At 45.2% G+C, this 19,999-nt stretch overlaps 2 protein-coding genes across 2 annotated transcripts in view; one reads left to right on the top strand and one right to left on the bottom strand.

Annotated features, from left to right (window-relative positions):
• Positions 1-911: 911 nt before the first annotated feature.
• On the bottom strand, positions 912-2,555 carry LOC144671547 (putative G-protein coupled receptor 139). The gene is made up of 2 exons (XM_078533500.1): positions 2,486-2,555; positions 912-1,816 (listed from the first exon to the last, which is right to left on the bottom strand). Exons 1-2 carry the CDS (start codon positions 2,553-2,555, stop codon positions 912-914), a joined length of 975 nt encoding a protein of 324 aa, XP_078389626.1.
• Positions 2,556-9,696: 7,141 nt separating this feature from the next.
• The window catches only part of LOC144671546 (Schwann cell myelin protein-like), a 28,755-nt gene continuing 18,452 nt past the window's right edge, over positions 9,697-19,999 (top strand). The window contains exon 1 of the mRNA XM_078533499.1: positions 9,697-9,748. Within this exon, the coding sequence (XP_078389625.1) occupies positions 9,697-9,748 (52 nt within the window). The remainder of the gene's footprint in view (positions 9,749-19,999) is intronic.

The following is a 19,999-nucleotide window of genomic DNA, read 5'->3' as shown; positions in this document are numbered from 1 at the left end:
GGATTCACTTCACCATAGCTTTGTTACAAATTCATGCATTTAGCACCTTCACTCCTTTCATTCCTCGACTCTTCAGACAAGCTGACTCCATTAACCTTTCGCAGCTTAATTAAATCATTTACAAAATCACATACAGCCACATTCACATGTACAGGTGCACACACACACAAGGAACACAGACACATGCACAGGCACACATACTCACCCACATACACACACACACACACACAAACAGATACACAGGCACACTCACAGGCACACACAGACACAGGTGCACACAGACACACGCACAGTTGCACACAGACATACACACACACTTAAATAGACACACACACACACAACCTAAGTTACAGGATAACACAATATTACCCCAACATATTAAAAACAATAACATCCATCCTCACACAATTTAAAAGCTTGTGAAATAAAAACAGTTCTCTTATGGCAAAGTTGGTGACAGCTCAATAGAGAACTGAGAAGAGAAGATGTTATAACTTTACTGATGAAGACCTCAATGCACACCCTCAATGAGATGAAGGTGATGCATCTGCAAATTAATGGCAACAAGTAGGTTAGACATCACAAACAGTCAGCGTGTTGGTCTGGGAGGAATCTGAAAAGGCTGTAAGTGCTAGCAGCACCTTGCAGTACACATTTTCTCACATGGTACTGCATCTGTCAATTTTTTGCTTACTCACATAATCTATCTATATCGCTTTGCCAACTCTTTGTAACCTCCTCACGGCTTACTCTCCTATCTATATTTGTACCATTGTCGTCTGTTGAATAGGGCCAGGGAGTTTCACAAGAAGTGGCCAAATATAAAGAAACTGAACATCAATCTACAAAGATATCCAATTGTTACACAATGAAAAAAAAAACCCATTTGTGTTCACAGTCTCCTGTGGGTCTCAACATTGAAGAAATTGAACGATCCAGGTTAGCGGATATTTCAGTGAATTTTTCAGCTCCTCTCTGAACTTTTGCTGGGTGGCTGCATAAATACACGTGTTGGTGCAACAGCTCAGGAGCAGGAGCATGTATCCAACTTCCTCAAGGATGAAGATAGGATCATCGTAACCCATGTACGAATAAGTATATGTGATTCGATAGTACAAGAAGTGCACAATGAAAGTCATCCACAGGACTATAAAGCTGCCCGATATGGTGAAAAGTAAAACGATGGATTTTTTCCGGTTCTCCAGTTCAGGGTCTTTGGAATTTTCCAGGTTTTTGTTACGGCAGAGTGCCCTCCGAGCTCGATTGGCCACGACAATGTATCTTACAGTCAGTCCATTGAGCAGCAGGATCAGAAAGAACGGGATGAATGGGGTTACAATGCAGTTGAACGATGAATATATCACCCATAAAGGTGCGCTATAGAAGATTGGCTTTGTGTGGCAAAACCAGGGCATCTCGTCAATTATATAGAGGGGCTCAAATTTAAAATACCAGGGCATATTTTGCAAAAAGCTCAGGACAAAGACCGTCCACACCACCACAGCCGCCGTTTTCTTGGTGCAATATTTCGCCTTCGCCTTCTGGCAGCAAATGGCCACAAAGCGGTCAAAGGTGAAAGCAACCGTCAGCCAGATGGAAATGTCTCTGGACGCATAGATGAAAACAATTTGGAGGCTGCATACCGGAGTGATCGACATGTAGCTGGCCGAGAAGTAAATACCGACAATGCGATTCAGTATCACGCCGGTGATGACGACCAGTAGATCCGCCGCTGCCATGCCCACGAGGTAGTAAGTGGTGCATTTGGAGAGACCACACTTGCCCCGGGACAGGATCATAATCGCCGCGATGTTAGCTGGAAGAAAATATTTTAAAAAGGTGAAATTAGCCATCTATTCCTTCGATAAAGCAACACTGTCTGGCATGTACTTGACAGATAAGATAAGTTGCAGTGCGACTGGGACTTTTTTCACCCAGAATATGTTGGGGGTCTGGGACTGCCTAGACGATGATAGAGGTAGAAACCCTTATTGCAAAATAGTACATGGTTAAAAAGTTGAAGTGCTGTAACCTACGGGGCTGTAGACTAAGAGCTGAAGCTTGGGATTAGACTGGAAGCTGTAGTTCAGCTGACATAGACCCCGATCGGATGGAATGTTGCAAATTTTCTGTGTTTGTCTGTTTCTAAAGTGACCATGGAGAGATATTTGTGAGTGTTGTCAGCAGTTGGTACGAATACCAAATCGCGACGTGTTCAGTAGCAGGGAGCAATTTGGATTGTTGCTTGTCTTTGACATGAAAAAAAAAGAAAACCTTGTATCACCATCTAAATATGGTCGGGACGTTACATGAATTTAGCACGTTTTGGGCATTGGGCTGCTTTACTGAAGCAGTGAGTCTCTCGGAAGCACAGCTCGACAAAAGCTAATGGAGTTGATCAGCAGTAAATCCATCATCATTTTGTATAATTCCTTTGTAATTATTACTACTCATAACTAATAATCAATATATAAGGATGACTTACCAGGAATACCGACAGCAGCGAGAACTGGGTAGTAAATAGCGTAAAGCAACCCAGATTCTGTTTCATGCATTTCCTATCAGGAACTCTGTTACTTCTTGCCTCCTGGAGCAAGTAGGGTGGAGAAACCAACCATCTCCAGTATATACACCAGCGACAACCCCCTAGAGCAGCTTTTGACATGTTTACCGAATGACATCAATGAGTGAGCGATGAGTCAATTCAGGCTCTGGTGTGATAGGTTGGAATCCCGTGGGGGACATATTAACCATTATTTGCTCACAGCCGAGAAAAGGCAGAGGTGTTCAACTGGCATAGAAATAATGGATTTATACCCAAAGATAACTGTGTCAGTCGAAACTGGCAACAATATGATTCCAAAGCCTCACAGAGCAAAACCCATCTCCAGCGCTCCAGGATGATCAGCCGCTTTAGTCTTCACTTGTCTCACCTTACAACAATTTTTCTGACAACATACAAGTTTCTAAGTTGCCTATCCTCCTCGCATTAGAAAAATAACATTGGCCAGGTATTGCGGTGAGTGAATGAAGCTGCCTTAGGTACCTAGGGAACCCCTTAAAAATTCTTTTGAGTTATCAACAGTCACAGACTGCAACTCTTTTGCGTACAATCACAGTTCTTGGTTTCCGGGAGTGGGACACGAACCCACAACCCTCTGATTCAAAGGCGAGGGTGCTATGAACTGAGCCACAGCCTGCATCCTACCGTTCTCGATGTTAATTAAAATGTCGCGCTAAGTCAAGGGCTCTCCAGCACTGTGATGTCATCGACCAGGGCAACCAACCACATTGAAGAATTTTCACAGACAGTGAGTGAGGAAGTTAGAAACACCGATTACACTTCACTTATTTTATGTAGATTAATAGATAGCAAAATAATAATTGGAACAGAGAGGTGGGATTAAGGTAGACGCTGTGATATTATACACACGTTTAAAAATAGATTTTAATAATATGTAAAATTTCGAATGACATTGGAGAAAATTGACATTGCACGAAGATAAAATTGAATTTTCAGCACCTGAGAGTTGTTGAGGAGTAATCATAGACCTAGGTTTTTGTTTCACTTTCTCATGGGATGTGGGTGTCACTGGCTTGGCCAGCAATTGCTGCCCCATTTCTAACTGCCCTTGAGAAGGTGGTGGTGAGCCGCCTCCTTGAACTTCTGCAGTCCCCGTGGTGTAGGTGCACCCACAGTGCTGTTAGGGAGGGAGTTCCAGGATTTTGACCCAGCGACAGTGAAGGAAAAGCCAATATGCTTCCAATTCAGGATGGTGAGTGGCTTGGAGGGGAACTTCCAGGTGATGGTGTTCCCATGTGTCTGCTGCCCTTGTCCTTCTAGATGGTAGTGGTTGTGGGTTTGGAAAATGCTGTTTAAGGAACCTTGGTGAGTTCCTGCAGTGCATCTTGTAGATGGTACACACACTGCTGCTACTGTGCGTCGGTGGTGGAGGGAGTGAATGTTTGTGGATGTGGTGCCAATCAAGCGGGGCTGTTTTGTTCTGGATGGTGTCGAGTTTCTTGAGTGTTGTGGGAGCTGCACCTATCCAGGTAAGTGGAGAGTATTCCATCACACTCCTGACTTGTGCCTTGTAGAAGGTGGACAGACTTTGGGGAGTCAGGAGGTGAGTTACTCTCTGCAGAATTCCTAGTCTTTGACCTGCTGTTGTAGCCACAGTATTTATATGACTGGTCCAGTTAAGGTTATTTTTACGATTATCATAAGCTGATTATTAACAGACTGTTAAAAGCCAAGCCACTCACATTCAACTAGAAGAAACACTTTCAAGGGCTTTAACAGCTTGCTGAACAGTGGAAGTCTTGATCAGTTCAATGATCTCTAACTGCCCGATTTGTGCAGGTGCTTAAGCAGTGCAGGCTTAGGGGAATCAGCGAGTCACTGATTGCAGCTTCTGGAAACTCTTTCGAGTTATCAACAGTCACAGATTGCAACTCTTTCGAGTACAATCACAGTTCTTGGTTTCCGGGAGTGGGACATGAACCCACAACCCTCTGATTCAAAGGCGAGGGTGGAGGGACAGAAACATTGAGCACAACTGATGACTTAGACGATTGACTTCAACTGGCCGCCCGATGAACAGCCATGGAGGGGGATGGGGGAGGAGGGGGAGGAGAGGGGGGGAGGAGAGTGGGGAAGGGGGGGGTGGGTTGGTGAGGTGGGGGGAGGGGAGGCAACTTGTGCCAACTGCAAGAAACACAAAATAAAATGACTCCATTCGTGCTCTGGGAGTTCTCTGGTCCCCGTTTCAATCCAGGTCATTCTTTGGGTCTGGTTTAAATTCTGCTGGTCTTTCCTGGCCCTCTTTTAACTCTACTGGCCTAACTTTGGACTTGTTAAATTCAAGCAGCCCTCTCTTAGCTCCCTCATTTTTCACAGGTTTTATTTCACTCTTTGCGCACTCTGAACATTCCCCAGCTCCTCGCACTCCTGCCGGTTCCTGCTGGCTGCTGTTGGCCTCGTTTATTTAGCTAACACCTTACTGCCAGCCAAATCATCTCAGTTATCTCAGCTCCAGGACATCACTGCAGGAGTTCCTCAGGGTAGAGTCCTCGGCCCAACCATCTTCAGCTGCTTCATCAATTGCCTTCCTTTCATCATAAGGTCAGAAGTGGGGATGTTCGCTGATGATTACACAATGTTCAGCACCATTTGCGACTCCTCAGATACTGAAGCGGTCCATGTCCAAATGCAGCAAGACCTGGACAATATCCAGGCTTGGGCTGACATTTGGCAAGTAACATTAGCGCCACACAAGTGCCAGGCAATGACCATCCCCAACAAGAGAGAATCTAACCATTGCCCCTTGACATTCAATGGCATCACCATCGCTGAATCCCCCACTATCAACATCCTGGGGGTTACCATTGACCAGAAACTGAACTCGACTAGCCATATAAATACTGTGGCTACAAGAGCAGGTCATTGGCTAGGAATCGTGTGGTGAGTAACTCACCTCCTGACTCCCCAAAGGCTGTCCACCATCTACAAGGCACAAGTCAGGAGTGTGATGGAATACTCCCCACTTGCCTGGATGAGTGCAGCTCCACCAACACTCAAGAGCTCGACACCACCCAGGGCAAAGCAGCCAGTTTGATTTGCACCCCTTCCACAAACATTCACTCCCTCCACCATCGACGCACAGTAGCAGCAGTGTGTGTACCATCTACAAGATGCACTGTAGGTATTCACCAAGGCTCCTTAGACAGCACCTTCCAAACCCAGGACCACGACCATCTAGAAGGGCAAAAGCAGCAGGCGCATGGGAACACCACCACCTGGAAGTTCCCCTCCAAGCTACTCATCGCCCTGACTTGGAAATATATCGGCCGTTCCTTCACTGTCGCTGGGTCAAAATCCTGGAACTCCCTCCCTAACAGCACTGTGGGTGTACCTACACCACAGGGACTGCAGCGGTTCAAGAAGGCAGCTCACCCCCACCTTCTCAAGGGCAAGTAGGGATGGGCAATAAATGTTGGCCTAGCCAGGGACACCCAATTCCCGTGAATGAATAATAAATAAAAAATGCAGACTCCGAGCAGAGTCGGACAACTGCAGTTGTTATTCACTAGACTGTCTGGCGTTGACTTGTGATATTTCTGACACGATGGGAGCTCAAAACTGTGATGTTCTCAGGTTAAAAGTGACTTATCAAAGCCTGTGCCAAAATATCTGGGCTTAATTAGTGTTTCGGGCAACAGTGGGGAGGTCCGAGGTATCCATAGACTTACCGCCCCTGTGGGTTTGACCAGGAGGTGGCACAGTGGGTACAAGTCAGAGGCCGCGTGTTCGAGTCTCACGTCAGGCTGTGAGAGCCAGAGAAGGGGCGTCTATAATGTGGCCAAACTGGCTGATTATCAGCCTGTCAATCCTCCCGCCATGCCCGGTGACAAGCGGTAAAGAGTGGGAGAGTTTCCTGGTCAGCCATGCTGTTGGAGGCAATGGCAAACCACTGCATCGCTTCGCCAAGCGGAATCCATCCAATGGACGTCCCCTGGGGGCCAATGCCCTCTTGGTCTGAAAGAGGGACGAGTGCTCATGGAGAGGGACTAACAAGCAACCAAGAGGGGAAGATGACGGGAGAAAATACATTCCTTTTGTCATTTCAGACTCCGTGACAGTTAAATTTGGAAGTTCTCAAATCAGACAGGAGCACTGAACTCAATGAAATGACTTCTCTTGAGAGTTGCTGTCTGATGGTGTCAGTGTGGATTTTATGGGTTTGGGGGTGGTTGGGGGGTGGGTTAGAGATTAGCCAGAGGGGTGTGAAAGGCAGAGAGAGAGGGGGAGAGAGAGAGAGAGAGAGGGTGGGGGTGGTGGTGGTGGTGGGGGAGGGGGGGTGGGGGAGAGAAGGAATGAAAGGCAGAGAGATAAAGAGGGTGATAAGGAGCGGGAGTGAAAGTCAGAGAGAGGGAGGGAGAGAAGGAGTGAAAGGAGAGGGTGAGGGAGGGAGGAAGCAGAAGGAGAGAAGGAGGGAGGGGGAATAGAAGGCAGAGAGAGAGAGAGTGAAAGGCAGAGGGGAGATAGGGAGACAGGGAGAGAGGGAGAGAGGGAGGGAGGGATTGGACGTCAGAGAGAGGGAGGGAATGAAAGGAGTCAAGGGAGGGAGTGGAAAGCAGAGAGAGGGAGTGACAAAGAAAGAGGAAGGAAAAGGGGCCAGAGAGAGAGAGTGTGAATGAGAAGCCAGTGAGATTGTAACAGAGGGAGAAGGGCAGAGAGACGGAAAGAGGGTAGAGAGAAAATGACGCACACAGAAAGAGAGAGAGAGACTAAAGGGGTGATACAGGGTCTGCGCTCCATCGATGGATTCTCACACTCCCTCCAGGGGCAGAGGCTTTGTTGGGTTAAAGGATCAGGTGTTTTTTTTTCGAGTTATCAACAGATCGCATGTAACTCTTTTCGAGTACATTCACAGTTCTTGGTTTCCAGGAGTGGGACATGAACCCACAACCCTCTGATTCAAAGGCAAGGGTGCTATGAACTGAGCCACAGCTGACACCTCGTTAAAAGGATCAGGTGTTGGGAGTGAGATTCAGGCAAGATTCATGCACACGCTGACACAGACAGAGACACAGGAGCAATACACAGAAACTGATACTCACCTAGGTCCACATGTTACAGAAAGATGGCCCATCCAATTCTTACATACACTCCTCCCAATTCACAACTCATCCAACCAGCTCCCAATTACCTTACCTACCACCCCTACCAAACCGCTCAGGTGTGTGACAGACCAACATGAATCCACTTACAGCTCATTTCAAACAGACTAACTAGGTACAGGTTTCTGATGTGGAAATAGAGAATTGAGCGGCATTTCCCTGCCCTCAAACCAATGGAAATAAACCCTGTAAATATTTGTGTGAAGCTTCGCATGGTTGTAAAAACCGGGATCAGCCAGGAGGCAGGAGGCTTTGTCAGAAGGTGAGGGAGTTGCAGGCAAGTCTTTATTTTTCCTCACGTATATTTTATTCACTAAAATTTATAAAAGTACAGTCAACGAGCCTTCAAAAGCTGACATTACGTTAGGGGAAAATCAATGCAATTTCTTCCTGTAATGTATGTTCCCCACCATAATTACAGACAGAGTTGATATTTATAAGAGAGACCTTCGTCCACTCAATGCTCGACTAACTTTCTGTTAAAATCTCACTGATTTAACGTTCCAGATCAGTGAGCTTAGATCCCAGCTGGAAAAGGTTACCCGCTTAACGTGTTTCACACAAAGAACAGGGAGGGGAGGAGATGAACTTGGTCGAATGCAAAACAGCTGATATTAAACGTGCCTTCGTGAAGCAGGCTTGGAATGATATGCGGGGTTTTTTTGACGAGGTTTCATTCCAGGGTTCATCCTGCGACGTAGGGCTCTGTGCTGTGCAACCCAGACAGACATCAGCTACTGTCCCGCAGGACGAAAAGGGTCTGGATACTGCTCTCACGGACAGAGACACAGAAGCAATACAGAGACTCTGATACTCACCTAGGTCCACATGGTAAATTAAGCTTCAATTTTCTTCAAAAAATATGCTAGTCATTAAATGCTAAGGCACATCATACTACCGCTCCATTTTCTGATAAGGTGCAATATCGTTCATTCTCATTCAACACAGTGTGTAAATGAGCGACAGCTCTACTCAGCTTTCAGCTTTTGAAGGAAATGGGCTTTTGTGTTGTCCACCTCCCTACTACCACAGAAACCGTGATGTGTGCTTACAGCTCAGATATGTGAGAGGCATTGCAAATGTAGGGAAAAAGCTTTGCTGGACTCTTATCAAACACACAGGCACACACACGCGCACGCCTTTAGTAATATCTATGCTGGAAATTGTCAGAATCACACACACACACACATATACACACACACACACACACACACTACATACACTCACACACACATATACACTTTTCCCAATCTGCCCTCTGCTGGACACTGTGAGAATCTCTCTCTCTCTCTCACACACACACACACACACACACACACACATATATACACCTGCCAATCTGGCCACTGCTGGATACTGTCAAAATCACACACACCTTTACCAATCTACAAAGACACACACACACAAACCACACACACACAAACCACACAAAACACACACACACAAACCACACAAAACACACACACGGAGACAGCCACAGTAACACATATGCACAGATGGAGACAGACAGGTAGACACACACACAATCACATGGAGACACACAAACACAGAAAGACATGCACGTGCACACAGGCACATGTGAAATGGTACACTCACAAGAGGTACACAACAAACAGACTCCCACACAGATACACACACAGACAGCCACACATGTATACACACACACACACACACACAGACATAGAGACACACATAGTCAAAGGCGCACACATACAAACACACGCAAACACACACACACACACACAAGATACAAACACAGTCACACACATAAACAGAGAGACATGCATACAGGGGCACAGAGAGACAAAGGGATACACTGACAGGTGCAGACAGGCAGATACACACACACACATTACAAAGACACACAAATGCCACAAAAAGACACACACAGACAGAAGCACACACACAGGCAGACACACACTTCGTGGGGAGCCTCACTCTCCTGTACAGGTACATAATCTTGCACTCCCACACTTATTGTGCAAAACAGCTGCTGCCAATGTTAAATGTAAAATGGAATTGGATAACTACTTAAAGGGAAAGATAATTACAGGGAAAGAGCAAGGTGAGTGGAAGGAAAAAAGGATTATTTCAGGAACTGAAATGTATAAAGGTCTGAAGAAGAGCCACACAGACTTGAAACGTTAACTCTGTTTCTCTCTCCACAGATGCTGTCAGACCTGCTGAGTTTTTCCAGCATTTTCTGTTTTTGTTTCATTTCAGGAGCTGATTTGGCAGTGGAAATGAAAAACCTAAAGTCGTTTCAGGAGCAATGGACTGCTGCAACGGAAGATTTTTTTGTCTCTGGATGAATGACCGAAAAAAGAATTAAAGCATCTCTCCCTCAAAGCGGTTTCTCTACCCTTTGATTAAAGTGATACAACACTGCCTGCTGCTGGCGCATGGGCGCTACTACACAATCGACAGAAAACTCAAGGGGTTCAATAAAAGCATCACAGGTTCAACAAAAATGACAGCAGCATTAACACAGCCCCAAGTTCAGTGTGGAGATAGAGAGGTGAGCAGTGTTTAACTGAACACTGAGACAAACATATAAAGACTTTGAAAAAGCTTGAAACCATTTTAAAGAATCCTGAAAACTTTTACAAGTTATGAATATATGGCAAGGTGCTTTGGGTGGCCTGTGAAAAAGCTGAAGTAAGTAAGTTTTTAAAAAAACGAATTATTAGTTTATATTTTAAAAACTGCACTTACAGCAAATACAATATTAATAGATATCTGAGATGAGGACATGTTTACTGATGAAGACCTCAATGTCCACACTCAATACGATGGAGGTGAAGTGTCTGTAAACTATTTTTTTTGCAACAATATACTTTAATCATAAATATCTGAAAGAACATTACAAAACATTTCAATATGGCCATCACAAAAAGTGCTCCCAATGCGGTATCCTCTACATTGGAGAGACCAAACGCAGACTGGGTGACCGCTTTGCAGAACACCTTCGGTCTGTCCGCAAGCATGACCCAGACCTCCCAGTCGCTTGCCAATTCAACACTCCACCCTGCTCTCATTCCCACATGTCCGTCCTTGGCTTGCTGCATTGTTCCAGTGAAGCTCAACGCAAACTGGAGGAAAAGCACCTCATCTTCCGACTAGGCACTTTAGAGCCTTTTGGACTGACTATTGAGTTCAAAAATTTTAGATCATGAACTCTCTCCTCCATCCCCACCCCCTTTCCGATCCCCACCTTTTTTCCAATAATTTATATAGATTTTTTCCCCCAACTATTTCCATTATTTTTAAATGTATTTCCATCCATTCTTTTATGTCTACCTTTTAGCCTATTTCGATCCCTTCCCTTCACCCCACCCCACCCCCACTAGGGCTATCTGTACCTTGCTTGTCCTGCTTTCTACCCTTAATTAGCACATTCCTTAGATACTATCACCAACTTCAACACCTCTTTGTTCTTTTGTCTATGACATCTTTTGGCAATCTCCACCTATCACTGGCCCTTTATCCAGCTCTACCTGTCCCACCCCCCTTAAACCAGCTTATATTTCACCTCTTTTTTATTTTTACTTAGTTCTGTTGAAGAGTCATATGGACTCGAAACATTAACTCTGTTCCTCTCTGCAGATGCTGCCAGACCTGCTGAGTTTCTCCAGGTATTTTTATTTTTATATTAATAGTTATTTGGTAGCACAGAACTTGAGTATTGCTGCAAAAAGAGACATGCTGTCCAAGCTTTTTGTCTTTCACTCATCAGGACAAGAATACCAAATTGTAACCCTTTCCAGTTATCAACAGTCACAGATTGTAACTCTTTCGAGTTCATTCACAGTTCTTGTTTTTTTCCAGGAGTGGGACATGAACCCACAACCTTCTGATTCAAAGGCGAGGGTGCTATGAATTGAGCCACAGCTGACACCAATTTATACCAGATGAAAATAGAATGCTGATTGGTTAGCAAGTGGATTCTGATTGGTAGAAGCGTTGCCCTGGAGAATTTACCAGATCACTGACAGTTAATTGCCGAGCTTTATTTAAATTGTAACCAGTCAGGTTGGCTCTGATTGGTCAAGACATTGCCCTGGGGAACGGACATGAGAATGGCTGTCCTATTTTGTATAGTTGAATAAAGCACAACGTGTGTATATGTTCCTTCTGTCTGGAAAAAGGGGAGCCCTGTGTGTGAATGTAAGTATGTATGTGGGCATATTACCTTACTTAAGAAGGAATCTGCTGGTAGTTTGAAGGACAATAGATAATTAAGAGGTTAGAAATGAATTAGAATTAAAAGCCTGTACTTCGAACGATTATGCTAATAAGAATAGCAACAGTAACCTAAGAACAAATAATAAGAACGAAAACAAATAATATTTAAACCGAAAACCAACGAAGCTTAGAAACGGACACTTACTGCACCCCAAACAGTTCGAAATTATAGGCACAAACAAGGAAATAAGTCGTGTCAGTGCATCGAAAGCTATTCCAATATGAACTCCGATTCCTACACAGCGATGTAATAATAACAAGGTCACAATCACTCCAACAATAAAAGTCAACTTTAAGGTGAAAGAAAATGTGCGTTCAATTCTCTAATTTTGTAACAAACAATATAACTTGCATTTATGTCAAGCCTTTAACATAGGAAAAGTTCCTAAAGTGCTTCAGAGGAGGCAAGATTAACACTCAGGTGAGCAGAACCTTCGTCCCAGAGATTGATTTGAATCAGATGCTTAAAGCAATAGAGACAGATGGAGAGGTGGCTGGTTTAGGGATGAAATTGCAGAATGTGACCCCTGGCCGGCCGACAAGACAAGGCATAAATGCTGCGGCTAAAATGATCAGATCTGTGCAAGGTGCCAGTCAGGAATGAACAGAGAAATCTTTGAGGTTCATGAGCTAGGGGCTAGAGCTTAGATAGGGAGGGCTGAGTTTGTGCAGGGATTCATGGGCAAGGATGAAAAAAGTTCGAATCGAAGGGTTGCAAAGACCCAGAGACAGTGTAATCAATGGAGACTGGTAAACAGTGTCAGTTCAGCCCCTCTTTGGGATGGAGTAGTTTAATGAAGAGTAGGACACCTTGATCTAACCAGTGAGGGCTGGGAAGGTGCAAAGTTCCTGAGGAACGTCAGTTCCCTGAACAGACTGGGCAAGTCAGGGCTGTTATCCATTAGATATGAGAATGTTCAGCAGTGACCAGGAGCAGTGCAGGGGAGACAACGAATTCTCAGAGGCAGGAGTGGCCGAGATACGGAAGTACACCAATTTAAGGAGGATGGCAAACAGGGCAACGGTGAGAGGAGTAAAAACTTGCTTTAATGCAGCGAGTGGTAAAGATCTGGAATGCATCACATGAGAGGGCGGTGGAGGAAGAGACAATAACAGGTTTCCAAACGCAAAAGAGAGAAAAAAAATACATTGTTAATGGGAAAGGGCGGGATTGGGGGGTCCAAGTGTGTTGTACTTGCAGCCAACCAGACGGGGCGAATGGCCTTCTTTTCTGCTAGCCCCATTCGTTAATTACGCGGCATCTAATCCGGGTTCTGTAATTCTGGCGGTTTCCCACCAGCTGGGAAAGGTCTGGATGAATATTGGACCGTTCCCCCTCTGGGTAACCAGGATGACGGAGTCGCCACATTTCACAACAGGATTGTTCAGTCAGGAACACCATGGGGATTACAGATTGAGTTCATGTCACTGGAGAGGAAGAACCCTGCATTCAGATGGCCACCCCCTCTCCCCCAACAACTGCAGCAAGAAGTGATTGCAGATGAGAGCTCCCTTTTGCTCCCTTTGTTTCCGATTCGATGCTGAGAAACAGGAGGTTGAGTTTGAGAAAGTTCCATTGTTTCTCCATCTCATTTTTTTGGACGTATTTTCTCTCCCGCAGTTTCTGCTTCTGTTACATTCACATTTTATGATACAACTTCTTTACTCCATGTCATTGCCCTTACCATCCAGACCCCATCTCCACTAACTGATGACCAAAGGGCTTCAGCATCTTTACAGGGAGGCGGTGGTATAGTGGTAACATCACTCGTGGAGTAACCCAGCAGCCCAGGCTAATGCTCTGGGGGGATGGGTTCAAGCCCCAACACAGGTAGGTGGAGTTAAATTCAACTGGTAAATTCTGGATTTGGAAGTTAATGTTGCTGCCCAACAGCACCCAAGAAGCTTGACACCATCCAGGACAAAGCAGCCTGCTTGGTTGGTACTGCATTCACTCCCTCCACCACTGACGCACAGTAGCAGCAGTGTGTGTACCATCTGCAAGATGCACTGCAGCAACTCACCAAGGCTCCTTAGACAGCACCTTCCAAACCCACGACTGCTACCACCTAGAAGGACAAGGGCAGCAGACACATGGGGAACACCACCACCTGGAAGTTCCCCTTCAAGTCACTTGCCATCCTGACTTGGAAATATATCACTGTTCCTTCACTGTCGCTGGGTCAAAACCCTGGAACTTCCTCCCTAACAGGACTGTGGGTGTACCTACACCACAGGGACTGCAGCGGCTCAAGAAGGCAGCTCACCACCACCTTCTCAAGGGGAAATCAGGGATGGACAATAAATGCTGGCCTAGTCTGCGAAGCCCACATCCCATGAAAGAATTTTTAAAAAGGATAACTGTCGTCGATTGTTGGTTCACTTCAGGGGAGGAGGTCTGCGGCTCTTGCTGGATGTGGCATACATGTGACTCCAGACCCTTAACTGCCCTCTGAAACGGCCTAGAAAGCCACTCAGGTCAAGGGGATTTTAGGGATTGGCAAAAAATGCTGGCTGCAACCTATGAAAAAAAAGGCAATCTGTATTTGAGCCTGTGCCCAGAGAGGGAGATGTGTTATGCTGGGGAACGGCAGTGGCTTGGTGGGTAATGGGCTGGTTTTAATGAACAGGCCAGTCTGTGTAATTGGGGAAAAGTTCCCTGCTGCAATCTTTCACCCGCCCCACCACTCTGCCCATCAGCCTTAGCTGGCAATGACTTGATTCTAAATCTCTGTCGAGCGAAGCCTATCTCCGGTGCTTAGTGATTGGTCGGTTTGTTGTTCAGTTGCCTCACATCACAACTTAATGCTGCCAACATACAACTTTCTTGAACACCGTAGCTCCAAGTATAACTTCCTTCGCGTCCCTCTCACTAGAAAAATGAGTTTAATAATGATCGAAGCTTTTCTGATACTCAAACCTGTTTCTCTCACATGTGACTGAAGTGATACAACCCCAGCCTCTGCTGGCAAATGGAAGCTACTAGTTTCAGGGCATCAGAGAATTTCAGTAACTAGACTAGGAGCTCGTTGCCCTGTGGGCACAGATTGATGAGGTGAAAATAGTGTGGAATATTTTAGTGGATTAAAATTTGGGGCTGGAGTGTGGAGAAATAAAATACCCATCATATTCACATGACCTTGAGGTCACTGTCATACCCAGTTGTGAAGGGATGGAGAGAAAGAAAAAGATATATTCGTGGTTAATAAAGATAAAAGCAGCTTAGACAAAGAGTAAGAGAAGCAGAAAAGATGGGGAAAATATGAATCGATGAAAAAAATTAAAGGGGAAAATATAAGGTGAACAGAGAGTAGGAGAGGGAAGGATAAGAGCAAGAGACACAAATAAGAGAAAAAAAGAGAAAAAGAGGCGTCTCTAGCAGACTGAGTTCTCCCTCTCTGACTCCCTCCCCTCTGTTCTCCCAATGATCTGCTTCCCACAGCTTTGGGAAACTGTCCCCCGCAGCACATGGCCAATTCCAGGAGACACATAGACACTCACACACACACACATCCAAACATACAGACACACAGAGACACACCCACACACAGAGGCACACCCGCACACACACTCACACATACAAATCCACACACAGAGACACATACGGACACACACCCACACACAGAGACACACCCACACCACCACCCCCTCCCCCACAAACACACATATGCAGACACCCCCCCACACACACAGACACACACAAACACACAGAGACACACACACCACCCCCCCCACAAACACACACACGCAGACACCCCCCCCCACACACAGAGACACACACACACACACACAGAGGCACACACACACACACAGACACATACCCTCACCTTCAGCAATCTCCCTCTGTTGTGTACTGTCATAATCACACTCACTCACTCACTCTGTCACTCTCAAACACACACATGCTCACGCACACTTTCACACACAATCTCACATTTAACTTTCTCCCTGTGCAAGGTACTGCCAAAATCACACACTTACGCGCACACACACACACAAACCTACCCACACTTTCAACAATCCCCCTCCATTACGTACCGTCATAGTCATACTCACTCACTCAGTCTCACACTCTGACAGACACACAGTCACTTTTTCACACTGACTTAGACACAATCTCACATTCAGCACTCTCCCTGTGCTGGATCCTGCCAAAGTTACACACACACACACAGACTCACAGTCACGCTCAAACACAAACACAAACACAAACAGATGCTCACCTATAGAAATTCATTATTTATTTCGCTCTATATCTTCCTGCAATTCCAGTAGCTTTTATACTGACCAAATTACGTGTTCAATTTGCATATTTTGATAGGGGCGCTGAAACAGGTGACGCTTCCCCAGCCAACAATCAATTGGGAGGTTAAATTATACCTCAATCATTTTGGAACCCTTAACAGCCAAAGCACACAGATAGTTAAACAGATTCTGCTCCAAAGGTGAAATATTTCTCACGTTATAGTGTAAATCTCAGTATAGTCAACAGGGAGTGCATTAGAAGAATTAGACAAGCAAAGTTGAAAGTCTTTGTGAATTTTATTAAATTTTGAAATGTGTGTTTTAAAGTTACCTAATGCAAATGTATCAGACTAGCACGGGCCCCGTGTGCAATTGATGATTAACCCCTGCCTTACCCCAAAACTAATATTATACTATTATTGTAACCTTAGTAAATGTGTTATTTTAATATATAAAAGCGGAATTATATCACATCACAGTAACTGATAGAGTCCTTTGCCAACCGCAGAGGATTATGGGAAAATATGCCGCCATTGCTGCATCACCAACTATGAACAACCACAAATACGCAAATGGTGAGACTGTGACTGTTGAAATGTTGATGTATTTCTTCAGAAAACAACGTAATCTTTGCTTTACATGTTTATGAATATCTCAGTGATGGTCAACAAGAAATTACATTCAAATGGTGAAGTAGTCAATGTTGAAAGTTATTGCACACAGCAGAATTTTATCTGAAATTAGGTGTTGCCCATGACTGACAGTGTAACGAGAGTTCCAAACGAATATCACACGTGATGTGGCGAAAACTCCCGGGCTTGAGCTAAAGGGATGGATTGAACTAACACCGAAGTGCCTTCACGTCTGGTGGCGCATACACCCTGAGCTGGCTTCAGCAGAATTCACACAAAAGTTCAGATTGTAAGTAGGTTGCCTTTCAGCCTGGGTTTTCCTCCTCTCCTGGCACGGTTTCTGGGGAGGAAGGAACGGGGGGAGAAGTCTGTATGTTTGTGTGGGTGTGTGTGTGTATGTATGTATGCATCTGCATGCATGTGTGCGTGTGTGTGTCTCTGTTTGTGTGTGTGTCTGTGTGCATGTGAGTGTATGTGCGCGCGTGTGTGTCTGTGTGTGTGACTGTGTGTATGTGTTTGTATGTGTGTGTATCTGTACGTATGTGTATATGTGTGTGCATGCATGTGTGTGTGAGCTTCTCTGTCTGTGTGTATGTCTGCATGTGTGTGTGTCTGTGTTTGTGTGTGTGAGTGTCTGTGTATGTGTGTGTGTCTGTATGTGTGCGTGTGCCTGTATGTGTGCATGTGTGTGAAGGTATAGATTATTTCCTAACTTCACTTCTGAATGCAGAAAAAGACAGAGAGAGACACACAGAGAGATAGAGTGCATAGAGAGACGCATGCAGAAACAGACAGAGACACACCACACGGAGAGAGCTGATGATTTGCTTGATAGTACTAAATAAAATCTGTCAGTCACAATTTTGAAATGATCAGTTTTATGGATGAGCTATCCCTCCACCGAGCATAAAGACACATGCTGAAATTCTTTCTGAGCAGGATGTTGAGGAGCTCATAGGGCATCTGGTACAAAGAACGTCCAGTGTAAGAGCCCCTTCCACACTTGTTGCCACACCAGCATTTTCTAAGCCTTATCCCGTGATCACCCAGTGAAGGTGGAGGCTGCTGAAAGTCGATGAAGTATGAAAGCTGCTATAGTCTGAAGTTTCCATGTCTGGCAGAAAAGGAGATTTCTTTTTTCTCTCGGGAATATCTATCAGTTTAATATTAGTCAATAGGCAACTGTAGGTGACTGAGCGGGTCAGAGGCGTTGCTTGTCCAGCAATTAATTCGCCAGAGACACATATTCGTGGTTTACATGAAACAAGGGAAGAAAATACATGTTGTGTGTAAATTCCAATTCACAAAGTGGATGATATGTACAGGACAATTGAGCTCAAATTGTGAGAAAATGCTACCAGAACCAACTAATTCCCTTAGTCTCCAGCCACCACCACCCCCCCAATTCCACAACTCCCCGCCAATTCCGCCCCCCCCACCCCCCCACCCCCCAGCTCGGCTGCTCTGGTGAAAGATTGCTGAATTTCGTGGCGTTAGACATTCAATCAGCGCAGATGTGAGGTCGTCCAGTTAATGTTCAGCCTCTTTATCACAGGAATTATTCACATTATTAAGAGCAGAATAATTAATCGCTCATCCATCGCATTTCTCACAACGGGCAGGTTAAATGTCGATAGCAATGAAATGTCGAATAAAACACATCACCGGGCCACTTTTTGTTCGTCTTCCCATATTCAAGTGTGTTGAACACTTAAAATGAAATCAAGATACTGCGGATGCTGGAAATCTGAAGTAAGAACAGGAAAGGCTGGAAAACCTCAGCAGGTCGAGCAGAGAGAGCTCTGAAGAAGAGTGATAAGGACTCGAAACGTTAACTCTGATTCTCTCTCCACAGATGTTACCAGGCCTGCTGAGATTTTATTTACAGCATTTTCTATTTGCATTACTCAGGTGTGTTGAATGGGCGAAAGAATAAGCCAGCGAGTGCCACAGCCTCTCGAGAGCAAGGGTAAAAATCCAGGCAAACGCGCAATGCACACGAGTTCGATCTGTCGATTCTGGGTGAGTCATTCCCCCCTCCCATCCCATGACTGGAGAATAAGTTTCTCCTTTATAGATTAGGTTGCAAAACGGCCGGGCTGGGGAAAGGCGCTATGTAAATGTAACACTTATCTACCTTTATGATATGGAGACCGGCGCGCGATTCGACCCAAGATCCCCTCCTGTAAGTTGACTGCGTCCATCGATATCTTCATGAAGCAGCACAATTTTTCACAGCGAGCGCTCTCAACCACTTCCGGCATGAAGCTGGGCAGTGACGCGTGGCCCACCCGTTCCTGAATATATTCATTGCAAAGCGGTGCCAAAGATTCTCGAAGGGAGAATTACCTCCACACTGTGCTCAGCTATACAGTTACAGGACTGGAACAACCATTTTACATCCGAATAGCAAAAAATAGCCGGACACGCAAGCTTTAGTCTCATGTCTCTCACCTCTGTCTCTATTTTCCTGTCAGGACGCTGCTGAATGTGATGTTGTGGTTCCTTCTGTCACTGCTGCCTGCAGACAGGAGGCTTTGACACCTTCAGTAGTTCAGACCGAAATGTGCATTTCAAAATGGTAAGTAAGCGTTTTTCTCAGTAAACACTTCCGCAGAGCTAGCCTGCTATTTTTTTCGATGTGACCTCAAGTGTTTACAGCCACACTTTGGCGATACGAGGTTAGGTGAAGTTAACTCTTTGCTAACCTAACTGCGACAAAAAGCCGTTCAGCTGCACCTGCACATCGCCCCAGAAACCCTGCAAGTTCTATAGTAGCACTTTCAAAGTTTTAAAAGTGTAGTGCAATTCTTTCAGTCCGTCGCTCAGAGATACATATCTCACTTTTTAAAAGGTTATTGGTCTCTACGGGGAACACAAACCAATAAAAATATATAAGGAGTCGTTCTTTTCACCAGTTTTAAATGTATTTTTAAGCCCTTGGTTAAATCTCATCCAGTTTTCAACCTGTTCTCGACTCGCCCATTTCCAGCGAGACGCACGGGGAAATGCAGCGGGAGACAGGCTGTTGAAGGGATGTGCACAGCGAGTGCTGACCGCCGCTTTTCCGGCCATTAGTCGGTATGAGCGACTGGACGTCCTGAGAACACCGAAACAACTAGAAAACGCGATCTCTCAATTTCTTTCTCCACGTGAATATTGTCATTTGTGAATGGATCAACAACCGTCCAAGT

Source organism: Cetorhinus maximus, chromosome 33, assembly GCF_964194155.1.
Source record: "Cetorhinus maximus chromosome 33, sCetMax3.hap1.1, whole genome shotgun sequence".
Taxonomy (NCBI): Eukaryota; Metazoa; Chordata; class Chondrichthyes; order Lamniformes; family Cetorhinidae; genus Cetorhinus; species Cetorhinus maximus.
The sequence above is the reverse complement of the archived record's forward strand: the minus strand, read 5'-3'. Positions and strand labels throughout refer to the sequence as shown.

What these genes read in the sequence shown, in the direction of transcription:
- LOC144671547 (XM_078533500.1), bottom strand. Translation starts at nt 2,555, where the DNA reads ATGCATGAAACAGAATCTGGGTTGCTTTACGCTATTTACTACCCAGTT. An exon ending in CGCTGCTGTCGGTATTCCTG is followed by an intron (nt 1,817 to 2,485) that starts GTAAGTCATCCT and finishes ATTTTCTTCCAG; the next exon opens with CTAACATCGCGGCGATTATG.